Source organism: Eptatretus burgeri, chromosome 10 (genome assembly GCF_056783735.1).
Source record: "Eptatretus burgeri isolate ZD-2024b chromosome 10, Ebu_testis_v1, whole genome shotgun sequence".
NCBI classification, from domain to species: Eukaryota; Metazoa; Chordata; class Myxini; order Myxiniformes; family Myxinidae; genus Eptatretus; species Eptatretus burgeri.
Genome location: NC_140970.1, coordinates 36,789,127 through 36,811,643, shown reverse-complemented (window position 1 = coordinate 36,811,643; position 22,517 = coordinate 36,789,127). Strand labels below are relative to the sequence as shown.

At 43.2% G+C, this 22,517-nt stretch overlaps 1 protein-coding gene across 8 annotated transcripts in view; it reads left to right on the top strand.

Moving 5' to 3' along the window:
- The window catches only part of LOC147018330 (guanine nucleotide-binding protein G(i) subunit alpha-1), a 140,678-nt gene that overhangs the window by 97,752 nt on the left and 20,409 nt on the right, over positions 1 to 22,517 (top strand). For 6 of the 8 annotated variants that reach the window (XM_085897876.1, XM_085897878.1, XM_085897877.1 and 3 more), the window contains 3 exons: positions 16,729 to 16,771; positions 19,016 to 19,157; positions 19,570 to 19,730. In XM_085897876.1, the coding sequence (XP_085754002.1) occupies positions 16,729 to 16,771; positions 19,016 to 19,157; positions 19,570 to 19,730 (346 nt within the window). The remainder of the gene's footprint in view (positions 1 to 16,728; positions 16,772 to 19,015; positions 19,158 to 19,569; positions 19,731 to 22,517) is intronic. The other 2 variants (XM_085897873.1, XM_085897875.1) reach the window with 1 other exon arrangement.

Genomic DNA, 22,517 nt, shown 5'->3' with positions numbered 1-22,517 from the left:
TATGACTTGTGGTGGAATTGTTTTGCTCTTCGTTACTGCTTCAGCTTTTGCTTTGGGGTTTGATTGGATGACCATGTTTGGTATCACTTCCAGCTGCACAGGTATTGACAGCTTTGAAGTGCATCCAGGATCTTGAAACAAAATTCATCTGGGATCTTCGCTTTCGTACTAGTCAATGGTCGTGAATGGTCCAAAAAATATTTTGTGAAAAAATAATACATGGGCACCACTGAAGTTTGCAATAACTGGATGCCCGTAATTTGTGGAGACATAAACACCAACATAATTTGGTTGTTGAAGTCAGGTAAAATATTAAACCCTTTCAGAAAAGATTGGCAATACTATACAATAAGTTTCCCGTTGAACTCATGTTAAATAAAGATCAGCATCAGATTCAAATATAACTGCCCTTAACACCAAAGGTATACTGATCTTGAAAGATTGCAGCATTGGTGCACTTAATTCAGTTTGCCCCTGGATATGGTGTATGTGCTGTCCATAACTATTCTTTTTTTCTTTATTTTGTATACAATGTCGAGGCTCGTATGAGAGCTAACACACAGAACGTACAACAAGGGTTGCAGGAGACAATAGGGGGAAAGACGAAAGGGAAAAACAGTGTGGAACAGAGACATGACGAGATCTGTGGAAGGGAGAGGGATGGGGTGGGGTACACAGGGTAAACAAGATGGACATGACAGGGACTTTCAGGAAGGAAAGCAGGGAATTTTTAAGGACGTGGGTTCGGGGTGGATTAGCGGGCGTAGAAAAGATCGTGGTTTTGGATGAGGGTAGATAAGAGATGGTGGTGAACAGCTGTTTTGAAGACCTAGAGGGATGAGTGTGGGAGTTTGTTCCAAAGGTGGGGAAAAAGAAGAATGAAAGAGTGAAGGTGAGCAGCGATTCTTGATTTTGGTAGTTTTACCAGAAGGGGGTTGCTGCCGGACCTTGAGCATCCTGCGGAAATATTGGGAGGACATCTCAGACAGAACATGGGGGGGGGGAGGGGGAGAGGCAAGAGAGGAGATGGTAGAAGACAGACAGACCACCGACCTGCCTGCAGTGGGAGAGTGAGAGACCCAAAGACTCAGCCTCATCTTGGGAGACGCCAATTATCCTAAATGCCTTTGTTTCCACAGCATGAAGCCGAGAAAGGTGATAGGCAGTAGCACCAGCCTAGGGGGAGAGCAGTACTCCATCAGGCTGCGGACGAAAGCTTTGTATGTGGTCAGGAGCTCAGGTGGGCCAAGGAAGGACTTTGCACGACGGAGGATTCCCAGTCGGCGACTGGCTTTAGAGACCAGCTTCGAAATGTGGCTTTCCCAGGAAAGATCATGGCAGATATTGAGACAGAAGCTTGAATGAAAAGATTTCTTCCAGAGGATTGTTGAGAAAGTAGATAGGGAGGGGTGGGGGTCCTTTCCAGATGGTCCTTTCAGAGAGACGTAGTGAGAGTGTGAGATTTGTCAGGGTTGAAAGACATGTTCCACGTGTTGGAGCAGCTCATGATTTTATCCAGATCTGCAGAGAGTGAAAAGGCTGCTGCTTGCTGATCTGAGGGATGAAAGATGGTATGGCAGAGGGTGGAGTCATCAGCAAAGAGATAAAGAGGATTTTCCAGAGAGTCAGAAAGATCGTTGATGAAAACCAGGAAAAGAACAGGGCCCAGAACGCTGCCTTGAGAAACTCTAGCCTGGACCGGAAGAGTGGATAAGAGAACTCCATTTAGGGCCACACATTCGCTGCTGCAAGAGAGGAAGTCTGCGAGCCACGAGTGGAGATGTCCTTGGATACCACAGGAAGAGAGTTTGGTGAGCAGGGCGGGGTGCCAGACCATATCGAAGGCACGCGATATGTCTCGGGAGATGGCTCTGATCTCATGTCTGGCATTGAGGATCTCCATCCATTTTTTGGATAGCAGAAGCAGCATATCCAGGGTAGAGTGACCTGGTCTGAATCCAATTTAAGATCGGAAATCAAGGCTTTGCAGAAGAGGAAGGATTCAATGTCTGAAGCGATGATGGATTTCATCACCTTGCTGATGATTGTGAGAAAGCTGATTGGTCTGTAGTTGCAGGGTTCTGTTTTTTTGCACATTTTTATGCAGAGCGGTAATGTTTGCTGATTTCCAAGCAGGTGGCAGATGACTTTGAGCAAATGAGAGGGTGAACAAGAGCAGCAGAGCAGGTTTTGTTTTTTTGTTGTATCAAGTATCTGACATGATTGGGCATCATCGAACGGCGCAAGGTTGAAACGACTGTGGAATAAAGATGGCTGATTCCGTGTATATTTGTTTCTTTCCTTGTCTCTTGTTCTTCTGATTGGTGGTGAAACACACCACAGTTGGTGACAACGATGGTTGACAATGGATTCAGCAATCATCTGAAAGTTCCTCTTTGTTTCTGGTGACAATCTTTAACTTTTCTCTGAACAATTGGGGTTCTATTTCATCGTATATGCCATGGAGAGCAAAACCCCAAAGTAGGCCATTCTTCTTTCTTTGCTGTCGGCAGACAACTATCATCTTTTGTGTGACCTGGTTGCTCCAAACAAGCCGAGAGACTTTGTCTTGATGTTCCACTCTGCAGTCCAGAAGATGAAGGAACATAATAAGCCCAAAACATCGCGACAGTGAGAGGTCTGAATTTGGCAATCTGACGATAAACTTGGGAGAGCGTGTAGCTCATTTTGTGGATAGACTACAACATCTTTCTGTCAAAATCACATTGAAAGATTGCAAATTCATGTCAGATGAGAGTCCAGCCAGGCTTGAGGATAGATTTCTTTAAAGTCAACAAGATCAAATGATTGTTTCTGCGATACCTCACATCAAGTTTGAGGACATTACGTTCATCAAGACATTTGAAACCGCGATGGCTGTCAAACGATTCCTCAAATATGTTTCGGCCAGCGCTAGTCAGAACACGGAAATTGATGCTGATGTCAACAAAGTATCCAGTTCACCTCAGACCTTGAAAACAACCTTTGGTAAGAAACAACACACAAGGCAATACCGCAGGTCACAGTCACAACACTTCCAGTCAGGTGACAAAGTGCCCTCTCAGGCTTGTGGGGGAGGAGGGGGAGTTTGTGGAGGTTGACACTCTCACCGTGCTTGTCCTTATAAGCATTGGGTGTGTGTGCGCTTGTATTTTTGGAAGGTGGGCCATCTGAAATGTGTCTGTTATCGAGAGACATCACCCACCGTACACATCATGGACAATGACCTGGGTCAAGATATGTTCAACCGATGTTGGGTTTTATCAGATGGAACTCTAAAAGCTCAACCGACAACAGTAGATGTGGAGGTTGACAATATTTGTAACAAATTCCAAGTTGACACTGGTTTGGCAGTCTCCATAATTAATGAACAGTCCTCTCATAATTAGCTAAACAGTCTGAAACTCGTCGGTTCGGACCTCACACTCTATACTTGCTCCAATGAGAAAATTAAGCCGATTGAGGTAGCTGACGTCCAGTGAGCTATCAACGCCAACATGCTGATCTCAAGTTGTATGTGGTTCTAGGAAGTGGATTGTCCCTTCTTTGTCGTGAATGGCTGAATCACATCAACTTAGTCTGGTCAGCTATTCACCTTATGCAAACCACACCACCTCAGTTGGAGCAGATCCTTCAAGAGTATCAAGGCCATTTTATAATGAGCTTAGCCAATCTCAAATATATACAGGCCAAGCTCGTCATGAAGGAGGGTGTTGCTCCTAATTTCTGTAAACTCAGGCCAGTTCCATATGCCATCCGTGACGAGGTGCAAGCTGAGTTTGATAGGCTTTAGGCCCATGTAGTGATTGAACATGTGTCTTATTCAGACTGGGCTACTCCAGGCCTCACGGTGTTGAAGTGGAATCATGATCGATTTTGTGGGGATTTCAACACTATGGTCAACCCATGGTCTTCTTATCGCGTAGTTTCCGCTTCCATCAATTTAGTTGTATGCTCAGCTGGCCTGCGGAGTAAATGCTTCACAAAACTCGACCTGCATACTTTCATCTGGAAATGGAGTAAGGTAGTTGTAACCTGGTAACGATCAACACCGACCAGGGACTCTATCGACACAACCGACTCTTTTGGGATTGCTTCAGCCCAGGTTGTGTCAGAAGAGTATATCTTTATGGATCATGTCGGTGTCAGGCTTCTTGCATAATCCTACCTGGATGATGTACACTCATTACGAGTAGAATGACTGCAGAACACCTCGAGAACATTGAGAAAGTGCAAACCAAGTTGGAAGCTTGTGGTCTCTGCTTGAATAGGGACAAGTGTGTTTTCTTCAAACAAAGTTGGAGTACCTCAGTCACATCATCATGCCAGATGAGCTGTTGAAAGGCCCATGGAAGGTAGATGCGATTCAGCACATGCCACTGCCATGGGACAAAATCATCTTCACTCATTGGTCGGTATGGCACAGTATTGCCAAAGATTCATGAGCCATCTGAGCACTGAGTTGGCCCTGTTGGCTCATCTATTTGGAAAGGAAGAACGCTCGGCATGGAGATTTGAGCAACAGGCAGCTCTCGATCGTATCAAGGTATAACTTGGAGAATACGGTTCTCGTTCACGAACAACCTAAACATCCACCCATCTCAGTGTGTGATAGCTCTGCCTATGGCATTCAAGCATTTCCATCACACAAAATGAATAACAGCTGTGAATGCCTTATTTGTTTCTCATCCTGTACCCTGTCAACAGCTGAACAGAAGTATGCCTAAATTGAACATGAGGCTTGCTGTCTCATCTGCGAAATGCACACATTTCATCAGCACCTACTGAGTCACCATTTCACTTTGAATCCTGATCATAAACTGCTCCAGTTCATCATGAACCCAAACAAGGCATCCCAGTCACTGCAGTGGTGTGGATACAATGATTGTGTTTTTTCTTCGCTGCCTACATCTATGATATTCAGTTCCACCACACAGATAAAATGCCAATCGTGACTCTCCCTCTCATTTTCCTCGCAAAAGTAATCCATTTGAATAATCAGATCAGGTGTATGTGTTTATTCTAGGCCAGATCCATTCTCGGCCTTTTACGGGCAAGCATGTGGCTGTTGAAACGGTCCACAATCCAATGCTTGCTCGTGTTGTACGAGCATTCTCCACTGGTAGTTGGAATGACCTACCTTCAACACCTGAGTTAAAACCGCATCTTGAGTCATCAGAGCTGTCTTTTGCTCAAGGTTGTGTTATCTGAGGTATGAGGACAGTTACTCAAGTTCAGACAACATTCTCTTGGTGAGCTACAAGGACCTAAGAATCATTAAAACCAAAGGTCTCGCCCGCAGTCTCACGTGGTGACCCGATGTTGATGAGGACATTGAACATACCATTAGACCTTGCCCTACATGCCAGAAAATGTCAACAATCCGTGTCTAGTATCACTTTTTATGGCCTGCTTCAGGCAAGAAATGGCAAAGAATTGATGTCAGCTTTGCTGACCCATTCAGGAATAAGATGATCTTTGTTGTACTTGATGTGTTCTCCAAGTGGCTTGAAGTCTTTAGCATGTAATCTACAACTGCAGAAAACCCAGTTGAGAAACTATGGTTGATTTTCACCGACAAAGGTGGACTGTACTTGAAGTTTTGGTATTAAATAACAGTGCTCCATATGAATCAGCAACCCTGAACGTCCCAGCACCAACTAGGCCATTTAATCTGAGATGTGTGTGTGTGTGATTCGGATCCCACAAGAGAAAATGCACAACCCCTAGCATCTGGTGTGCATGATGCTCAAAATGCGTCCTTCTGGAATCTCACTCCTCCCAAATCAGGAATAATCCATGTTTGTATCACCTAGTCTCCCTGTTCGACCTATACATGTTCATGTCCTCAACATTTGGAGGATTTTGCCTGTTAACACTTGTCATTTGGAGGGGTAGGCAGTATGATATATGGAGCTTAAGTTGTGTTGAGTGTCTGACCTATGCTTGGGCGCCATCTGTCGAGCGTCATATGTTTGGAAAGACTGGCATAAAGATGGCTGATTTTGTGTCCAAGTGTGTGTCTCCTTCCTCATCTCTTGTTCCTCATATTGTTGATGAAATCACCACAGTATAGCTCTGTCTTATTGTTCAGGCACTCAAATTGGGGAGGTGGGATTCACACCCTGCTCATTCTTTTCCCCATTTGGGTCCTTTTAGTGGAAGCAAGTGCATTTTGAATATACTTGACCATTATAAGGAGTTAGAATTTTGCAAGTGTAATCCCACCAACATCTTTAACATCCCACAATGCAGAGGGGAGAGAGTTTTTAATGTCTACTCTTACCATAGTGTACCATGATGGTGCAATGTTCTTCACTAACACTGCACCAGACTGCAGTTTTAAATATGAATCAAACCCAAGACTAGACAAAATAAATGATTGATGCTGTGCACGTACATTGGGGGCTTGAGGATCGTGTCATGTATTTGTCACTTCAAAAAGTATTATATCTTGAAAAAAAATTCACTTAAATGAGATTTTTTTATGTACATTTTGAAATGTTTATTTCCTGTCCTTCATATTATTACCCCAGCCAACGGAGAGGGTATTGCGTTTGGGTCTGTTTGTTTGTTTGTTTGTTTGTCTGTTTGTCCGCACAGATCTTCAATGTTTTTCTCCGCAACCGCTTGTTGGATGAGACAATTTTCACCATTGGTGCAACTACTCATGTCGAATGTTTTAATGATAATTATGATGTCATAGGTCACGTGGTGTGGCAGTCATGTTGGAAAAACTTTGGACCTCTATCTCTGAAACCTCACCAAGGAAAAAATTGAAACTTCGCACATGGCAAGTACTCCTCATGGGGAATGTGATTTTTTTTATGACGTCATAATCGCTTATGTGGAATGTTACATCTGATCAGGATGAAAATTTTTGAGGGCCATCTCGGGATAAAATGGTCCACTGAAAAAAAATTGATGATGGCATCCGTCACGTGATTCAGCCGCAGCCATATTGGATTGAAGAAAAATATAAAATAATGTTTTCTCTGGAGTGGCTGAACAGATCGAGGCAAAGTTTTACAGTTATGACCGCCTATCCATGTGGAACAAAAGTCACAATATGATATCATTGGTCACATGGTTTGGCAGCCATATTGGATTGAAGAAAAATATTAAATAATGTTTTCTCTGGAACCGCTTAATCAATGGACATGAAACTTCACATTTATGATCTCATCCTGATGGGGAATACATGCTTTAAATTTCAACTTCATCAGACGCATGGTCTAGCAGCCAGGATTATTTAATTTTTTGAGAGTGGGTCTTTTTTATTATTATTTATTTATTTTTGAATAAGTCTCACTTGGTTGTGCCTGGATGGGTGTGAGGGTGGAGGAGTAGCAGCTGAAATGTAAATCTTATCCAGGTTCCTCCTGATGACTTCATCTTTGCTTTTTGCTTGTTTGGGTTCCTTCTTTTTACTCGAATGCAGGACTGCACTTATTTGGTCTTCCATTTGATTTGAATTGAATTTATTTTAATCCCATTCTAAATTCAATTGAATAATGAAAAAAAACGTCATGGGTCAGGGTCAGGTGTTTGATCAAAGCGGGGTTGCATCAAAGTTGGACGTCTTGGTACCTGATCATCGCTGCCAGCAGTTATAAAGTGGCAGTTCTAATTATGTCTCATTAATTACGTAACACACCAGCACACAAACACCACACAAAAGTCTAGGCAAAGGTCTGCAATCTGATTGCTCTTTTTCTTCTTGGTTTTTTTTTTGCCCTCATTGTCATGCCTGATAATGCTCCATATATCTTTCACTTGTTTTGGGGGTTTTGTTTGGTTTAGGTTGATTTCATTGCAGAGTCCTGCAGATACAATGCCATGAGAAAGTACTGTATTCACACATTGACCTTTGTCACATTTTCTTCTGTTACAGTTTGAATTTAAAATGGATTTAATTTTAAAAATGTTGTCACCGATCTACACAAAATACCCCATAATGACAAAGTGAAAACATGTTTTTAGAAATTTTAACAAACTCATAAAAAATGAAAAACAGAAACGTTTTGTGTCAATAAGTGTTCAACCCCTGAGTCATTGATTGGTAGAAGTGCCTTTGGCTGCGATTACAGCGTGGAGTCTTCTTGGGTATGTCTGTGTCAGCTTTGCACATCTGGATTTGGGGATTTTCTCCCATTCTTCCTTGCAGATTTGCTCAAGCTCAGTCAAGTTGGATGGGAAGTGACAGTGAACAGCAATCTTCATATTGTTACAAATTTGGCAGCCATGAGCACTCAACATTCAGGTCCCCGTAGCTCAGTTATTTCATTAAGTAAATGTGGATAGATAGCTCCCTTTCCCCTATGTCTAATGGGAATTAAGTGTACGTGCGCTGTGAAGTTATTTTATAGATAGGATTTTACCCCAACAACAGCCCTCTGCTCATGGCATTGTCCGAGCTCTTCGCGTGCTCGCCAGCATGTGGGTGTGTGCGTGGGCAGAATTCCATGCCCCAGGCGGTGTGTATTTCGCACCAAATATGGTCACGAAGCGTTTCGCTCTGGCTTGGCCCAAATATGGGCACGGATCGCGTCGTTCTGGCTTTGCGCCAAATAAGGGTATGCGTCATTTTCCGCCCAATGGGTGACGCGCGGACCAAAGCCGGGGCAGTCCTTCTCAAGAAGGCAGAGCCGCGACACACCGTCCACCCAATGGGAGCAGGCGATGGGGGAGCGGAGCCGACCCCCAAAAAACGATGGAATTGATTGATGATTTGCGTCCCATCTGCTCGAGCACGCTTCTGTCTGGGTCTACGGTTGACTGCATCCGAGGCATCTCGTCTGGCGCATTACAACAAGCGGTCGACCATCTCATCACGGGAGATCACCTCGTCTCGCCTCCTCTGGGTTCGGCTGCCCTGGTCTGTTCTTTGGCGCCTGGTGCTCCAGGAAGGTGTGGTCGTCCAGCCGCGTGAACGCGGCCAAGTAGCCAGCCACGTTCTCTTCCCTCCCGAGCTGAAGGGGCAATAAAGACCTCGAGGTCCATCTCTTTCTGCGGTATTTGTGTGTGCGTGTGTGTCCGTGGGCCCTGTCTCTAAGTAGAATTGCTTGTACATTTGATACCCTTCTTTATTCGGATAACTCTGCCCTTAACGTGCTCCCCTCATCCCCCGATTATTGTAAATAAATTCCCCGTTTTAAATGTTCCAGTTCGTTGTTCATGTTTTCTTTCATTGGCCCAGCACGGCGCGTATTGAGGATTAGTGAGGCCGTTCGTGCCGTAAATTGTTCATTTGGTCCGGCACGGCTTTGGTAACTTCCGCTCGGTTACGCCAGGTCCGAGTCGGTGATCGCGACTCAATTCGGACAAAGTCGGCCGAGGGTGTGGTTTCCCCGGTAGTTAGACGGTGTGGGTACTAAAGTAAATTAGACTTAGACAAGTGGACCCTACATGCATGCGCACGTGATTTTTCTGCCCCCAGGCAGCCTACTATAATATAGCAATCCTGGTGTGTGAAGGGGGTCCCTTAGACAAGTATCATGGGCAAGGCTCTGTCTGCATTGTTGAATGTAATATTTTTTAAATGTTTTGGGTTTGGTTTTGAGAGGTTTCACTGTACATCACATAAATATCACATTTTGATGTTTTCCTGATCTATACCCTAAAGTAGTCCATTTGATGAGTCCATTATTTGCATAATGTGCTCCCTCTTGTTCCGCCTAATAAACTGTTATGGAACCGAGGCTTGGGACTACCATGTGGGGGTTTCCCCCGGGCTTATCTTCACGATCTCCGGCCCTGAGGCCACCAACCACAGATAACTCCGCGATGCAATGGGCTACAGATCTTGTACAGCCATATCCGCTTGACTGAAACTACAGGCCTTGCAGGGTTACGCTTCGAGGTTTCTGTGATGCCTTTCTGTTGGCATTGCAACCTAACTAGAGGCCACGCCCTCGGCGCCACACCTGGTAACCTTCTGAGCAGAACACATAGGTGCAGCACCAGATAGTCATGTGGGGTAGAACATCCCAGGTTAACACTAAGTGCAAAGTGTGCTGAACCATTTGGGAAAAGACATTATGAACAGGCTGGAAGAACATGTAGGAGTTTATTTGCAGCAAAGGAACATTAAAATATGTGTGTGTGGGGAAGATGAGCAAGGAAGAACAGCCGGGAGAGAAGGACTTGGGGATTGAACCGGGTGAGAGTGATGAAGGGTTTATTTGACCTGTGGTGACCTTTCAACTGTAAAGGGTGATTGTGTTACAGAGAATTTCACTACGGGGTTGGAAAGACAATGGGTGAAGATGTTACAGGAAATTAGAGGTTCAGGGTGAGGAGCAAAGAAAGTGTGGTGAGTGCACAGAAATGGTATGGAAGACGGACGCTGTGTGAATTGCAAGATACTCTGCCGAAAGGGAAAGACCTAGCTAAACCCCCAACAATGCATATTCAATTTATGGCCCATTAGACACCAGGAAGTACCCTATCTGTAATATAAGTAATAAAATAACTACCTTGGGAACCGCTGTAAGTTGGTTGCCATTTCTTGGGAGTGACAGTTGGCAGAACCGTAACAATACATAATGTGCACTTTTGGCGAGTGGTAGTGGGGTCAGGGGGCACTACTGCCCCTGAAATCAGCCCCAAACTTTAATCACTGCTGTTTAGTGTTTATTTTGCACTTGTTCACCATATTATGGGTTTCATCCAGCAATGCAGCATCCACTCAAGTTCATTTTCTTTTTCCAGCACACTCTGAGAACAAATAGCCATTCAATTTACACCAATGTGTTTAGATAACAGAGCAAACATGATTGCATCGACACAAACTATTAGCCCTTGCACGGTAACTCATCTGTTTGCAGACGAAGGGTGGGACAATTCATTAATCATCACTGATTCACAGGTCTTTGCGCATGGTTGGGTCAGGGGTGGTTTCTGGCATGGTAAAATATGTTTTGTGCTTTCTTTCTCAATTCATGCCGACGAAGGACCCTTCATTTTGTCAATTATCACATTGAATAAAGATGTTTTAATCCGTTACATATTGTGCTGATAGAAAAGTTTTTATAAACATAATTATGGGTACAGTATCCCCTTGAATCCCATCTCCAGTGTATTTTAGGTCACATCTCCATGGAGCAGACTATGAAAGAAGAAATGTGATGTGAAAAGTAAAAGAGGGCCTTTCCATAATACACACAAGTAAATCTGATGACACCGAGAGGTGCATACAAATACATCATCCGAGTCAGTTGGTGGTCGTTCGGTCGACATGATGCACATTATTATGAAGTTTATGTGTGCGGTGACATCATTTTATGGTTGTCCTGAAATGCTGGGCAGTAGTCTGTGGACATGGCAGTGGGAAAATTCACTAAAAGTAAGTAACAAAAATCAACGTGGAGGAGTTGATCGAGTTGATGTTGCAGTCAGGCCTATATATTTATTACTTCTGTGTCGGATTCCCCTCTATACGCGACTTTCGAAATACGTAATCCGCCCCAGAATGGTTGGTGCGTATGCGCAAAAAATCCCCCCTAACCAAGGCAAGAATAGCATTCCTTTCCTGTAGTAATTCTCTGCAGACTACTGTAGTTGGACCTGTTACCAACTACAATATATGAGAGTACAATTCTCATATACTATAGTTCTAACTGTACCATCTTTGCCTGGGAAACAGCGGTTTTCGGAGCACCATAAAGTATATCGTGTGTGCGAAATGAGGATTTGAAATGAAAAAATGGCTCACTGGGCTTCTAAGAGAAGCTGAAAATATTTGGAAAAGTACATTGAGAGAAAGGGCTGTGCCTCTGTACGACAAAAGACTTGTAGAATCTTCTCAGCTTGCCGAACGGGCAGCTGCTCGGACTGCAAACTCCTGACCATGTTGACCGGGGCAAGGCTATCCAAACCCTTGGTGGACGTATGCTCCACAAACCCCCAATGGATCGCTACCGTTGAATGGAATGTGGACCTTGCGGGAGTGCCTCCTGTGAGCACGGCAGGCTTGGTGATTTATTTAATGGCAGTCTGCAATTGTAAAGACGATTCTGTATGTCATTACCAAGTAACGGTAACCAGCTCTTTGGCAAAGAACATCTTCGTGACGTGAAAATGCACAAAGCTTTTGCCAGCTATGAGCTGGATATATCAGGTGGACTTCCCTGCAGAAGACACCTTATCTGGTTTGGGTGCTTCTGAACACCGATGGGAAGGATATATCTGGGGCTTGTGAATGATATTAACTATGAATGTTGGGAAGGGGGGGGGGGTTGGAGCTATCTGAGCAGCAGGGGCTGTTATAAAAGCATTTTTCGTTTGGTTTCGGGGCCACGAAAAATTGCACTACATTTTTGCATCCACTGCGAAAAGGATACGTGTGTGTGTGTGTGTGTGTGTGTGTGTGTGTGTGTGTGTGTGTGTTTTTTTTCTATATTTCCACTGGCCGCTCACTTGTATTTGAAAATAATTTATGGGAATTCAACACCTCTTGGTCTCATCCACGGATATTTCTTGTATTCCCTATATTTCCCTGAGTCACAGTTGCATCCAGGAACACAACAATTGTGAGTGACCATTTAAAAATTTGCCACTCTTTCATTTGAATGCTGAAAATTATGTTTGAAAGACTATTTCACCAACAGATTTTGCACTATCATCGGCAGAGTAAAAGTGCTCGGGCGAACAGAAACGAGTCAATGAAAATGCACACACACACAACGCATGTGCGAAAGGCCTCATCATTTTGAAAGTCCCCTATTTTTGCCTATGCAAAGCTGAAAACCATGGTTGCATGGTACAAAACTTGACAGAAAGATCCGTACCTTATTCACGATTGTCGCACCATTTGATTCCTTCATGAAGTGTTTCTTAATCATGTAAACGTTGCATATGCGTGGCTTCAGTTCATCTTGAATTGTGTTAATATATCATGAGTTTCAGATTCCGAGCCTTATCTTTGGGTAACCAAGGTTCAAAATCCATGTACCATGTGTTTGTTCATTGACTACTATGTCCTGGTAATTTACATGAAAGTACACTGACATCTACTATGTCATTGTCCTGATTGCGGTTGATATACAAGTCAAGAAGCTCCACTGCTTTATATCAATGTCAAAAGAAAGAATAATGTCCTCTGCAGATCATTGGTTTGGCTATGTCTGTTTTATGGTGATGTAATCCTCCATGTCGAGTTGTGTTTATTGTTTTCACATCTGGTTATCATCCTAAACTACAGCCTTAAGATATTCACATGTACAACCGAACTGGAATCTCAACATTTCCTCAAAATGTGTTCAACGTATAACGATTATCCAAAGTTCTGACATGTCAGGTGGCTATAACGCTGTGATTTGGTTCTTCAGTATTTGGCTATTTTTTTTTTTTTATTACAGATTGCTTTCCTTCATCATTGCCTGTTAACAATGTTTTTATCTGGTATAGCTCGGTTGTTTTTTTTTTAATGCGGTATATTTCTTTGTTCATTTTAGCCCAGCTTGTTAAATATTTATCTCCGACCTCACATTGCAGAAGGGTTGGTGGCCTCTGTTTTCATTTTATTTTGTTTATAAACATCTCTCGCTTCTGGTCTGGCTCCCTCTTCTCTCTCAGGCCTCTGACCCTCCCCAGTTCTGCAAGACTTGCGTTTTCTCCCAGAAACCCCCTTATGGTTAAAGTCCTATAACTCAGGCTTGTCGTGACCCTTTTGTTCTTGGTTTTTCCTGTTTGTGGAAGTGCCTTCCAGAGGTGGTTCAATCACACGTACCTCCAGGGTTTCAAGCATCTCGTGGCATTCCCCAATCCCTACCCGAGATGTTTTTTTTTTTATGCCTCCGCTGACAAAGTTGCCAGTAGTATGATGTTTAAAAAAAAAAAAAAAATCAATTTACCTCCATTAAACCTACCCAACCCAACCTGCTTGCTTGTAGGTCACCGTGTTCCCTTCACTCGTCTCTCATTTCCTGTCCATTCTCTTCTTTGCTTGTTTTCCTTTTGTGGCCTCGCTTTCAGTCCTTGACCTTTGTCACCCTTTGTCACCTCACTCTTCCACAAGCCTAGATTCTGCACACAGTACAACAAAAAAATTTTTTCAAAAGAACGTAAATCCCCATGATTGACTTTAGATTACACGGATGGCAAAAAAATTAATTATTTGTTTTGTTCCACCATAAAATAACTTGATGACGACACAAACATGTTTCGTGTACAATGGGTGCTGTTAACAACAATTTTGGGCCGAATCCTAAACCAGGATAGATTTTGGAACCCTGCACCACTGGCAGTTATACCTTGAGAGCATCTCTTCGGTACATGTAAACCTCTTGGCTTTTATCCCAATGAACCATAGCAGTAAGCAAGAAAGATCACACTTTCTGTGAGAGATGTTCTCCAGCATGTGATATTTCTATGAGTATGGGAATCCAGTAGTAGTTCAAGACAAATTTTATATTTTTCCTGCAGTTGAAGTGTATGCACAGTGCTGTACGTTTGTGTACAGGGAGGAATTTTATCCACATAGCAGATTTATTTTAAAATATGTACTGCTGAAGGTCACACGTGTGGACGAGGACGATTTTGGAAGGAATGGTCAGACGTGATAAAAATTTTCAGAACATTGGAATACAAAGTGCTTTGATGAATGGACGATGATATTAAGATCTCTCATGCAGGTTTGTTCTGTTACCTCACCACCGAAGATGGGTGGAGGTTACGTTTTCACCCATGTCTGTCTGTCTGTTTGTCTGTGAACAGGATATCTCAAAAAGTTGTGGACAGTTTTGGCGTGACGAGGACGAAATGATTTGATTTTGGTGAAGATCAGGATCTGGATTTGAGAGTTCTTAAGTGATTCTTCACCATTGAGAATTTGGGCCAAAAACAATATATAGCACAATATCTCAAGGTTCTGGGTGGATTATGACAAAACGAGGTGGATGAGTTGGTTTGGTGACAAGAACAAGCCGATTTGACTTTGGTTCAGGTCTGGATCCAGATCCGGCCTATCGGTGGGATACAAAACTTAAACTGTTCAGCCTGGTGGAGGTATGCGCTCTACTGAGTGCCGTTCTAGTTTTCTTTGCTTTTGCATCTTAATTGTAGCAGGTTTTACTTGGCTCTTAGTATTTAATTATACTCTAATACGTTCATTAATGTGTAAATGTGCCCGACACTGGGTGATCTATATTGATTATAAAAGCATTATTAAATTTTATCTTCTCCCACATTTATTGAGCAGTTCTTGCATGAGCCATTTGACACATTAATTAACTAGAAGGGAACTCGGTAGAGCGCATATCTCCGCCACACAATGCCTGATCCAATAGAACATATCAGGCCCAATAAATTTTTGAGATATCATGTGATATATCGTATTTAGCCCCATCTCTGAATGGTGAAGAATCGCTTTTAAATATTTTTTTAAAATCTCATATGCAGATCTGGAATCGGATCTTAACCAAATTGAATCACTTCGTCCTCGTCACATACCCACACTGTCAACCAAGTTTAGTCCATATCCATCGACAACTTTTTGAGATATCGTGCTACACATCAGTTTAGCCCTCTCTCAATGGTGAAGAATCACTTAAAAAATTATCGGATCTCGATCCGGATCTGGATTCGAATCCTCATCAAACTTGAATTGATTCTTCCTTGCCACACACCCAAAGTGTCCACAAAGTGTCATCCGAATCCGTCTACAACTTTGTGAGATATCATGCTGTATATCATTTTTAACTCGCCTGTTCGAAGAACAGAGAGCTATAGCAATACCCCCGGCGTGAAAATGTTAAAGTTTTTGGTGCAAGTTATTTCCTTTGGAATGTTTTTATCTACCACACTATTTTTTTACTGATTTACAATATACAAATACATATATTGCTTTAAAATTATTTGAATCAGACTTCACTGCAATGCTTTATAAAAAATATCATCAGACGAGTCTTTTAAAAACGATAAATGTAAAAACAGGCGAGCATTGGGTGGCTTTGACACCAACTCTCTGGTTGATCCTATCTCTCAATGATGAAGAATCATCTTAAAATTCTCGTAGTCGGATCCGGATCTGGATCTTCACCAAAATCGAATCAGTTCATCCTTGTTACACACCGAACCTGTCCACAACTTTTTGAGATATCTTGCACACAAACAAACGCACAAATAGACGGACCAACAAAACAAAGACAAACCGACAGACGGGTGAAAACGTAATCTCCTTCCACCTTCGGTGGGGGAGGTAAGGAAAGTTGAAAATTTGCAGTGGTGTGAAGATAGCAGCTTGTAGCCTGCATATGGTAGTTTAAACGGAAAAAAAGTTACTGAAGAACATTTCACAACAACAAACTGGATTAGTGCGCACACTTTACTCGGCTGAACACGATGCGGATTGTGTTTGTCTGCTTCCAAGTTTGAACATAGAGCTCATCAGTAAGTGTCGCCGATGATCATTTGCCACGTTAACTTCCATATGCAAGTTGTTGCTTTGCATTTCAAAGTAAAGAAAGCATTGTTTGTGCATGCTTTGAGTAACACCGCTAAGTTGTATAGTTGCTTTTGAACAACACTCCAGACGTAATTATTTCTGTGGGACTGTTCAAAATGACGTCTTGCAAAAAGCCGAGCAAAAGCTCTCGCAGAATTATTGCAGGTGCTTTGACTTAAGTGTGGTGGTGATTTGTGCTGAAAAAAAATAAAATAAAAATGCTATTGGTGGTATTGTGTTTGCCTCTAATGGATGCAGTATATTTTGCACACCTTTGGCAGGTGCTGGAGAGTCTGGAAAAAGTACGATAGTGAAGCAAATGAAGTGAGTAAATCCTTTCCTTGCCTTTTGTGTGCTTGTGAAAACACTGCAATCAAATATTGTTCACACTCCCGTTTTTTTTTTTCACAAGTGTGTAAGAACCCCCATGTGTTCAAACCAATGAAGCCAAAAAGGTCTGAATTTCTATGCCCAGTGGTACACTAATAGCTGAGAAGGTGTTTTATGTTTTGGTTTGCTGACCGTTTGAATTTCATTAAGTCGAGCTGGACTGTCGCGCTGATTGGCAAAGTGTTCGCAATGTCCAATTTATCAAGTAATTAATTGATACTCTCAGTTCTTACGTGTTGCTGCTCTGAAGTGGGGAAAGGCTAAATAGGGATGGTGTTGATGATGGACCATCAAATGGAGACTACTTAAGCAGCACCAATGCTCTGCACAGAGTATGGTCCCAATATCCTCCAATCTCCTCCATCAAATGGGCTCGTGTGGTCCGATCAAGCTTCTCTATTTTATTGATAGTCTTACTGCTTGCCTGCCTTGTTCGGTCAATCTCTCAAGTTCCACAAACCGTCCTGATATTTTAGGCCTAAGTCACATTTGCTCTACGGCGAGGATACGGCGGCCGTACGCCCTCTGAATTGACAGAAACGTGCGGCGGCCGCAGATTTTCTGCAGTGGCCTCAGGGTGGCCCTACGCCGTTTGGTTATATTTTACAGGCCGTAGGGTCACCGTGGAATTATAACGCGGAGTTATAACTTTTTTCATTTCTACGTTCGCCGTAGCAATTCGACAAGTCAAAACAAAAAAAACTGGTTTAAAAAAAAAAATTAACCCACTTGTTACCGTCCGTCTGGCCGCACGTTCGGCTTCGGGCCCCCTGCGGTCGCCTTGCAGGCACCTTGAGGCGACCTTGCGTCTGCCGTGAAAATTATATGGCCGCCGCAGGGCCCCCTTAAAGGTCACCGTGCGACATCAAATCAAAGACCGTACGTCGACCCCACGTTTTCGGTCTCCACAATTTATAAATACACCATGCGGCTCCCCGAAAAATAAAAACATGTGACTGCTACATTGTGTGAACGTGGAAATACTGCGGCAGCCGTATAATTGCTAGTGGCCATAGATTTTGGAGACCCCACGGCCGCCGTGGCAAATGTGACCTAGCCCTTACCTCGTCTTGAGTTTACCGACCACATTCAGTTCCACTTTGACTCGATTTGCCATAGGCCACTTTGCATCGTTTATTGAGATGAGCATAGTACCCGCCCAACGGGCGATCTTGTTCCAAGCACGCAATGCGTTCTTCTGACGCATAACTTGATTTGGGCAGTGTATAGGCAACTTGCAGCTCTGTATACACAAAAAAAAACCCCGAGTTACATGTATGAAGCAAAAAGGTACCTACTGCTTATAATTCAAAACACCTCACAGCACTGGAGAATGTGTGTTCAGGAATACTGTACTGTAAATGGTGGAGACTTGTAATACCCTCCCCCGCCTGGAGGCGATGCTACACAATACACATTTACATAGAGAATTTGCGTCCGATCACCCCCTCCTCTCCTCCAGACCCACCAGCAAAGATAAAAACACCCCTGTTCGTCAATTGGGGTCATGCTGATCCTCCATAGCAAGTCTGGATGTAATCGGCCCAGAACTGGAGGAGTAGCCCACGCACACACACACACACACACACACACACACACACACACACACACACACACACACACACACACACACACACACACACACACACACACACACACCGGTCCATGAATTATAGTTAGAATCTCCTGCCATTAGTTGCCGATCGATTATGATAACCGTTGTTCATCTTTTTGAGCAATCTTCTGTAACCCAAACCTTGCTCCACATGGTAGCTTATATTAATCAAGGTGTTTGTATTTATTGCAATAAAAAATTCCATAAACATTGACTTTGTGGAAATGTTACGTTTTTTTTTTTTTTAATATTGAGAGATAAATATCACCAAAACTGGATTTGATATACCTGGATGCGTTCTCGTATTTGGAACATAGCTTGGAGGCCAACATACGAAGCAAAGCACCTTCTCTTGAGGAAGGCTTCGCGATGCTTTTGTGCTAGTGCCAGCTTGCAGAGTCTATGCTGGATCTTATCATCTCCGCTTGCAGAATTATAGTTTGTTTCACAACAACACCAAAATGAGTTAGATTGGTAATGTGTTGCCAAAATCGGATTTTATGCATACTGTGGGTGGGATGGGACAACGAGCCGATGAAACATTAAAATGTCTTCTTATGCAGGATTATCCATGAAGATGGTTATTCTGAGGATGAATGCAAGCAGTACACGGCTGTGGTATACAGCAACACCATCCAGTCCATGACGGCCGTTGTCCGTGCCATGGGAAAACTCAAGCTGGAGTTTGCAAATGCATCCTGTGAGGCAAGGACATAATGCTTTCTCCTGCTGCATTGTTTGACTCTCTTTTTTCGGTATTGCTTTCTAACGTAATAAGCTTTGGAATTCCAAATTTAGAGGATGCAGCACAATGCGAGCAAATGCAGTTTGGTTAACATTTATTTTTGGTTGCAGCTTTTGTGCACTCGTAATGAAGAAAGATTGTCTGTACCTTTCTATCCCCACAATGTTTGATCTGACAATTTAACCAAATAAATTACAAGCTCCTTCGCTCCTCAAGACAATTTGGGTATCGGGACAGTGTTTGGTTCGGATATTTTTTATTACTTTTTGTTGATGTGGTGGTAGTGGTGTTGCTAGTAATGTTGCAAAAAAGCACCATCATTATTTCATTTGGCAAGTGAAAAAGCAAAAACCGAGTGTTGTGTTATGCCAGCAGGATGACGCAAGGCAACTTTTCGTCCTTGCTGGTGCAGCCGAGGAGGGGGTGCTGACCCCTGAACTCGGTGATGTGATACGTAGGTTGTGGAGCGATGCTGGTATCCAAGCCTGCTTTCTGCGAGCCCGCGAGTACCAGCTCAATGACTCAGCTGGCTAGTAAGTCTTTTCCATAATCGAACACAAAGCTGCTGATTTGACGCCCATTTGTAATTGGCATGGCCATGTACTCCTGCAAACCAAAAAGGAAAAGGCGAAATTGTAGCAAAGCAAAAATGCTAGAAAAGAGATACATTTGCTCTTGAAATAGCTACTGTGTGACCAAGTTGTACAAGAGAGGAAGATGAATGGGGAAAACATTATATACACGACCGGTCAAAAATTTTAGAACACCCCCGTTATTCCAGTTTTTACTGAAATTTAAGCAGTTTCGTGTTTCAATGTATTCTGAAATTAAAGCATAGAACAAATAAACAAATGCAGATAAAAAAGAAATCATAGAATCGTTTTGTTGAACAAAATAGTCTAAATTTTTGACTCATCAAAGTAGCCACCTTTTGCAGATATAACAGCCGAAAATACTCGTGGCATTCTTTCTACAATGGAAATCAAATATTGTTCGGAAAGTTCTTCCCAACACTTGCAGAAGTTCCCACAAATGTGTTGCACTTGTAGGTTGCTTTGCTTTCACCCTTCTGTCCAGTTCATCCCAAACCAGCTCGATGGGGTTGAAGTCTGGAGACTGTGCTGGCCATTCCATGATTTGAAGCCGACCGTCTTGTTATTTTCTTCGAAGGTCATTCTGACATAGCCTGGAGGTATGTTTTGGGTCATTATCTTGCTGTAGGATGAACCCCTGACCAACGAGGCGTAGACCAGATGGTATTTCATGGCACTGCAAAATGCTGTGGTAGCCCTTTTGGTTCAGGGTGCCAGTCACTCTGTGCATGTCGCCGACTCTGGATCCAGCAAAAGAGCTCCAGATCATCACGCTCCCCCCTCCATGTTTGACAGTGGGTGTCACATACTGAGGACCCATCCTTTTGCCTACTCGACGGCGTACAAAAAACCCTGCGTGATGAACCGAAGATTTCAAATTTTGATTAATCGGTCCATAAGACCTTCCAGTTTTCAGTAGTCCACTGGCGGTGCTTCATGGCCCAGGCAAGCCTCTTGTTATTATTTTTCCATCTTAGCAATGGCTTTCTTACTGCCACTCAACCTGTCAAACCTGCAGCTCGAAGTCTTCTCTTCACAGTTGAAACAAAGACATCCTTACTTCGACCACTGTTAAAGCTGTGCTTGAAGCTGCTGTCCTGTGAGCTGCCTATCACGCAAGCTGTTGACTCTCAGAAACTTGTCTTCTGATTGTGTTGTGGCTTTGGGTCTGCCAGACCTCTTCCTGTCAGAGTTTCCTCCAGTTTACAAGTGCCTTTTGATGGTGTAGGAAACTTTACTCACTGACACCTTGCCTTCCTTTGCAATTTCTCTCATGGAAAGACCTACACTTTTAAGGGTTATAATGGTCTGTATGTCTTCCTTTGTTAATTGTCTTTCTTGCCATTATGATAGCAATATACTACTTCCTGCAGTGCAATATTGTCCAAATAATGCTTCAGAGGGTGTAGCAACACAGTCTGTTCCAACACTGCTTTTATACAGACAGAGGGTTTGTAACTAATCAACAAAAGTTGGGACACCTGTAGGAATTGTTTGCATCAACTTTCAAGGCTTAATTTACTTCCATTGCTGCAGAATAGCTGCAGTTGCTTACCCATTACTTGTTCTCTGAAAAGGGCTTTTTTTTAACAACTCTGAAATTTACATTATTTTTCAGTTTTTGGTTACCTAAACCTTTTTTAACCTCTGACAGTTTACTTCTTAGCTTTGTACCATTTCAGGTTATTCACTGGACTTGAATTGCTTAAATTTCAGTAAAAACTGGAAAAATGGGGGTGTTTTAAAACTTTTGACCGGTAATGTAATCTTGTTACGGATGTGGTTTCGGGGTAATTGGGTTTAGTACATACTCATTATTTCCATAGTGCATGTTCAGCATATAAGTGTACATAATAAGTATATGACAGACCATGTTGAGTTTGGTTTGGTGAAGTGACCTTGGTTTTCCCTCCCAGTAGGTTCCTGTCTATGCACCCATATACAGTACCTACATTGGTGTTTATTATGGTTTTCCCTGTTGTAATCTGTCATTGTGTTTTCATTTAAAATAAATAATACGAGCGCCAAGGTACCACATGGCGTACACGTGCCTCCACGTTGCCCAGAGACAGGGAAGGCAAGTATGTGCTCGTGGCACCAGGTAACCACGTGCGACAGAAGCGTTGAGAACGATGTCGGTCCACGGGCCTGGCATGGGCACTGGCTGTGCGGGACCACAAAGCTTCGAGAAGTTGGGGGCAATCATCTCCGGGAGCGCGGCTATTTAAGCGTGCAGTGGGGAATCCAAAGCACCATCCTGCAAAGAACTATAACAGAACCGCCAAGAGCAGAGATCGCTCTTTTTCACCATGGTCTATCTCTATCTCTATCTCTATCTCTATCTCTATCTCTATCTCTATCTCTATCTCTATCTCTATCTCTATCTCTATCTCTATCTCTATCTCTATCTCTATCTCTATCTCTATCTCTATCTCTATCTCTGTCTCTCACTCCCTGTCTGTCTCTCACTCCCTGTCTGTCTCTCACTCCCTGTCTGTCTCTCACTCCCTGTCTGTCTCTCACTCCCTGTCTGTCTCTCACTCCCTGTCTGTCTCTCACTCCCTGTCTGTCTCTCACTCCCTGTCTGTCTCTCACTCCCTGTCTGTCTCTCACTCCCTGTCTGTCTCTCACTCCCTGTCTGTCTCTCACTCCCTGTCTGTCTCTCACTCCCTGTCTGTCTCTCACTCCCTGTCTGTGTCTCACTCCCTGTCTGTGTCTCTCTCCTGG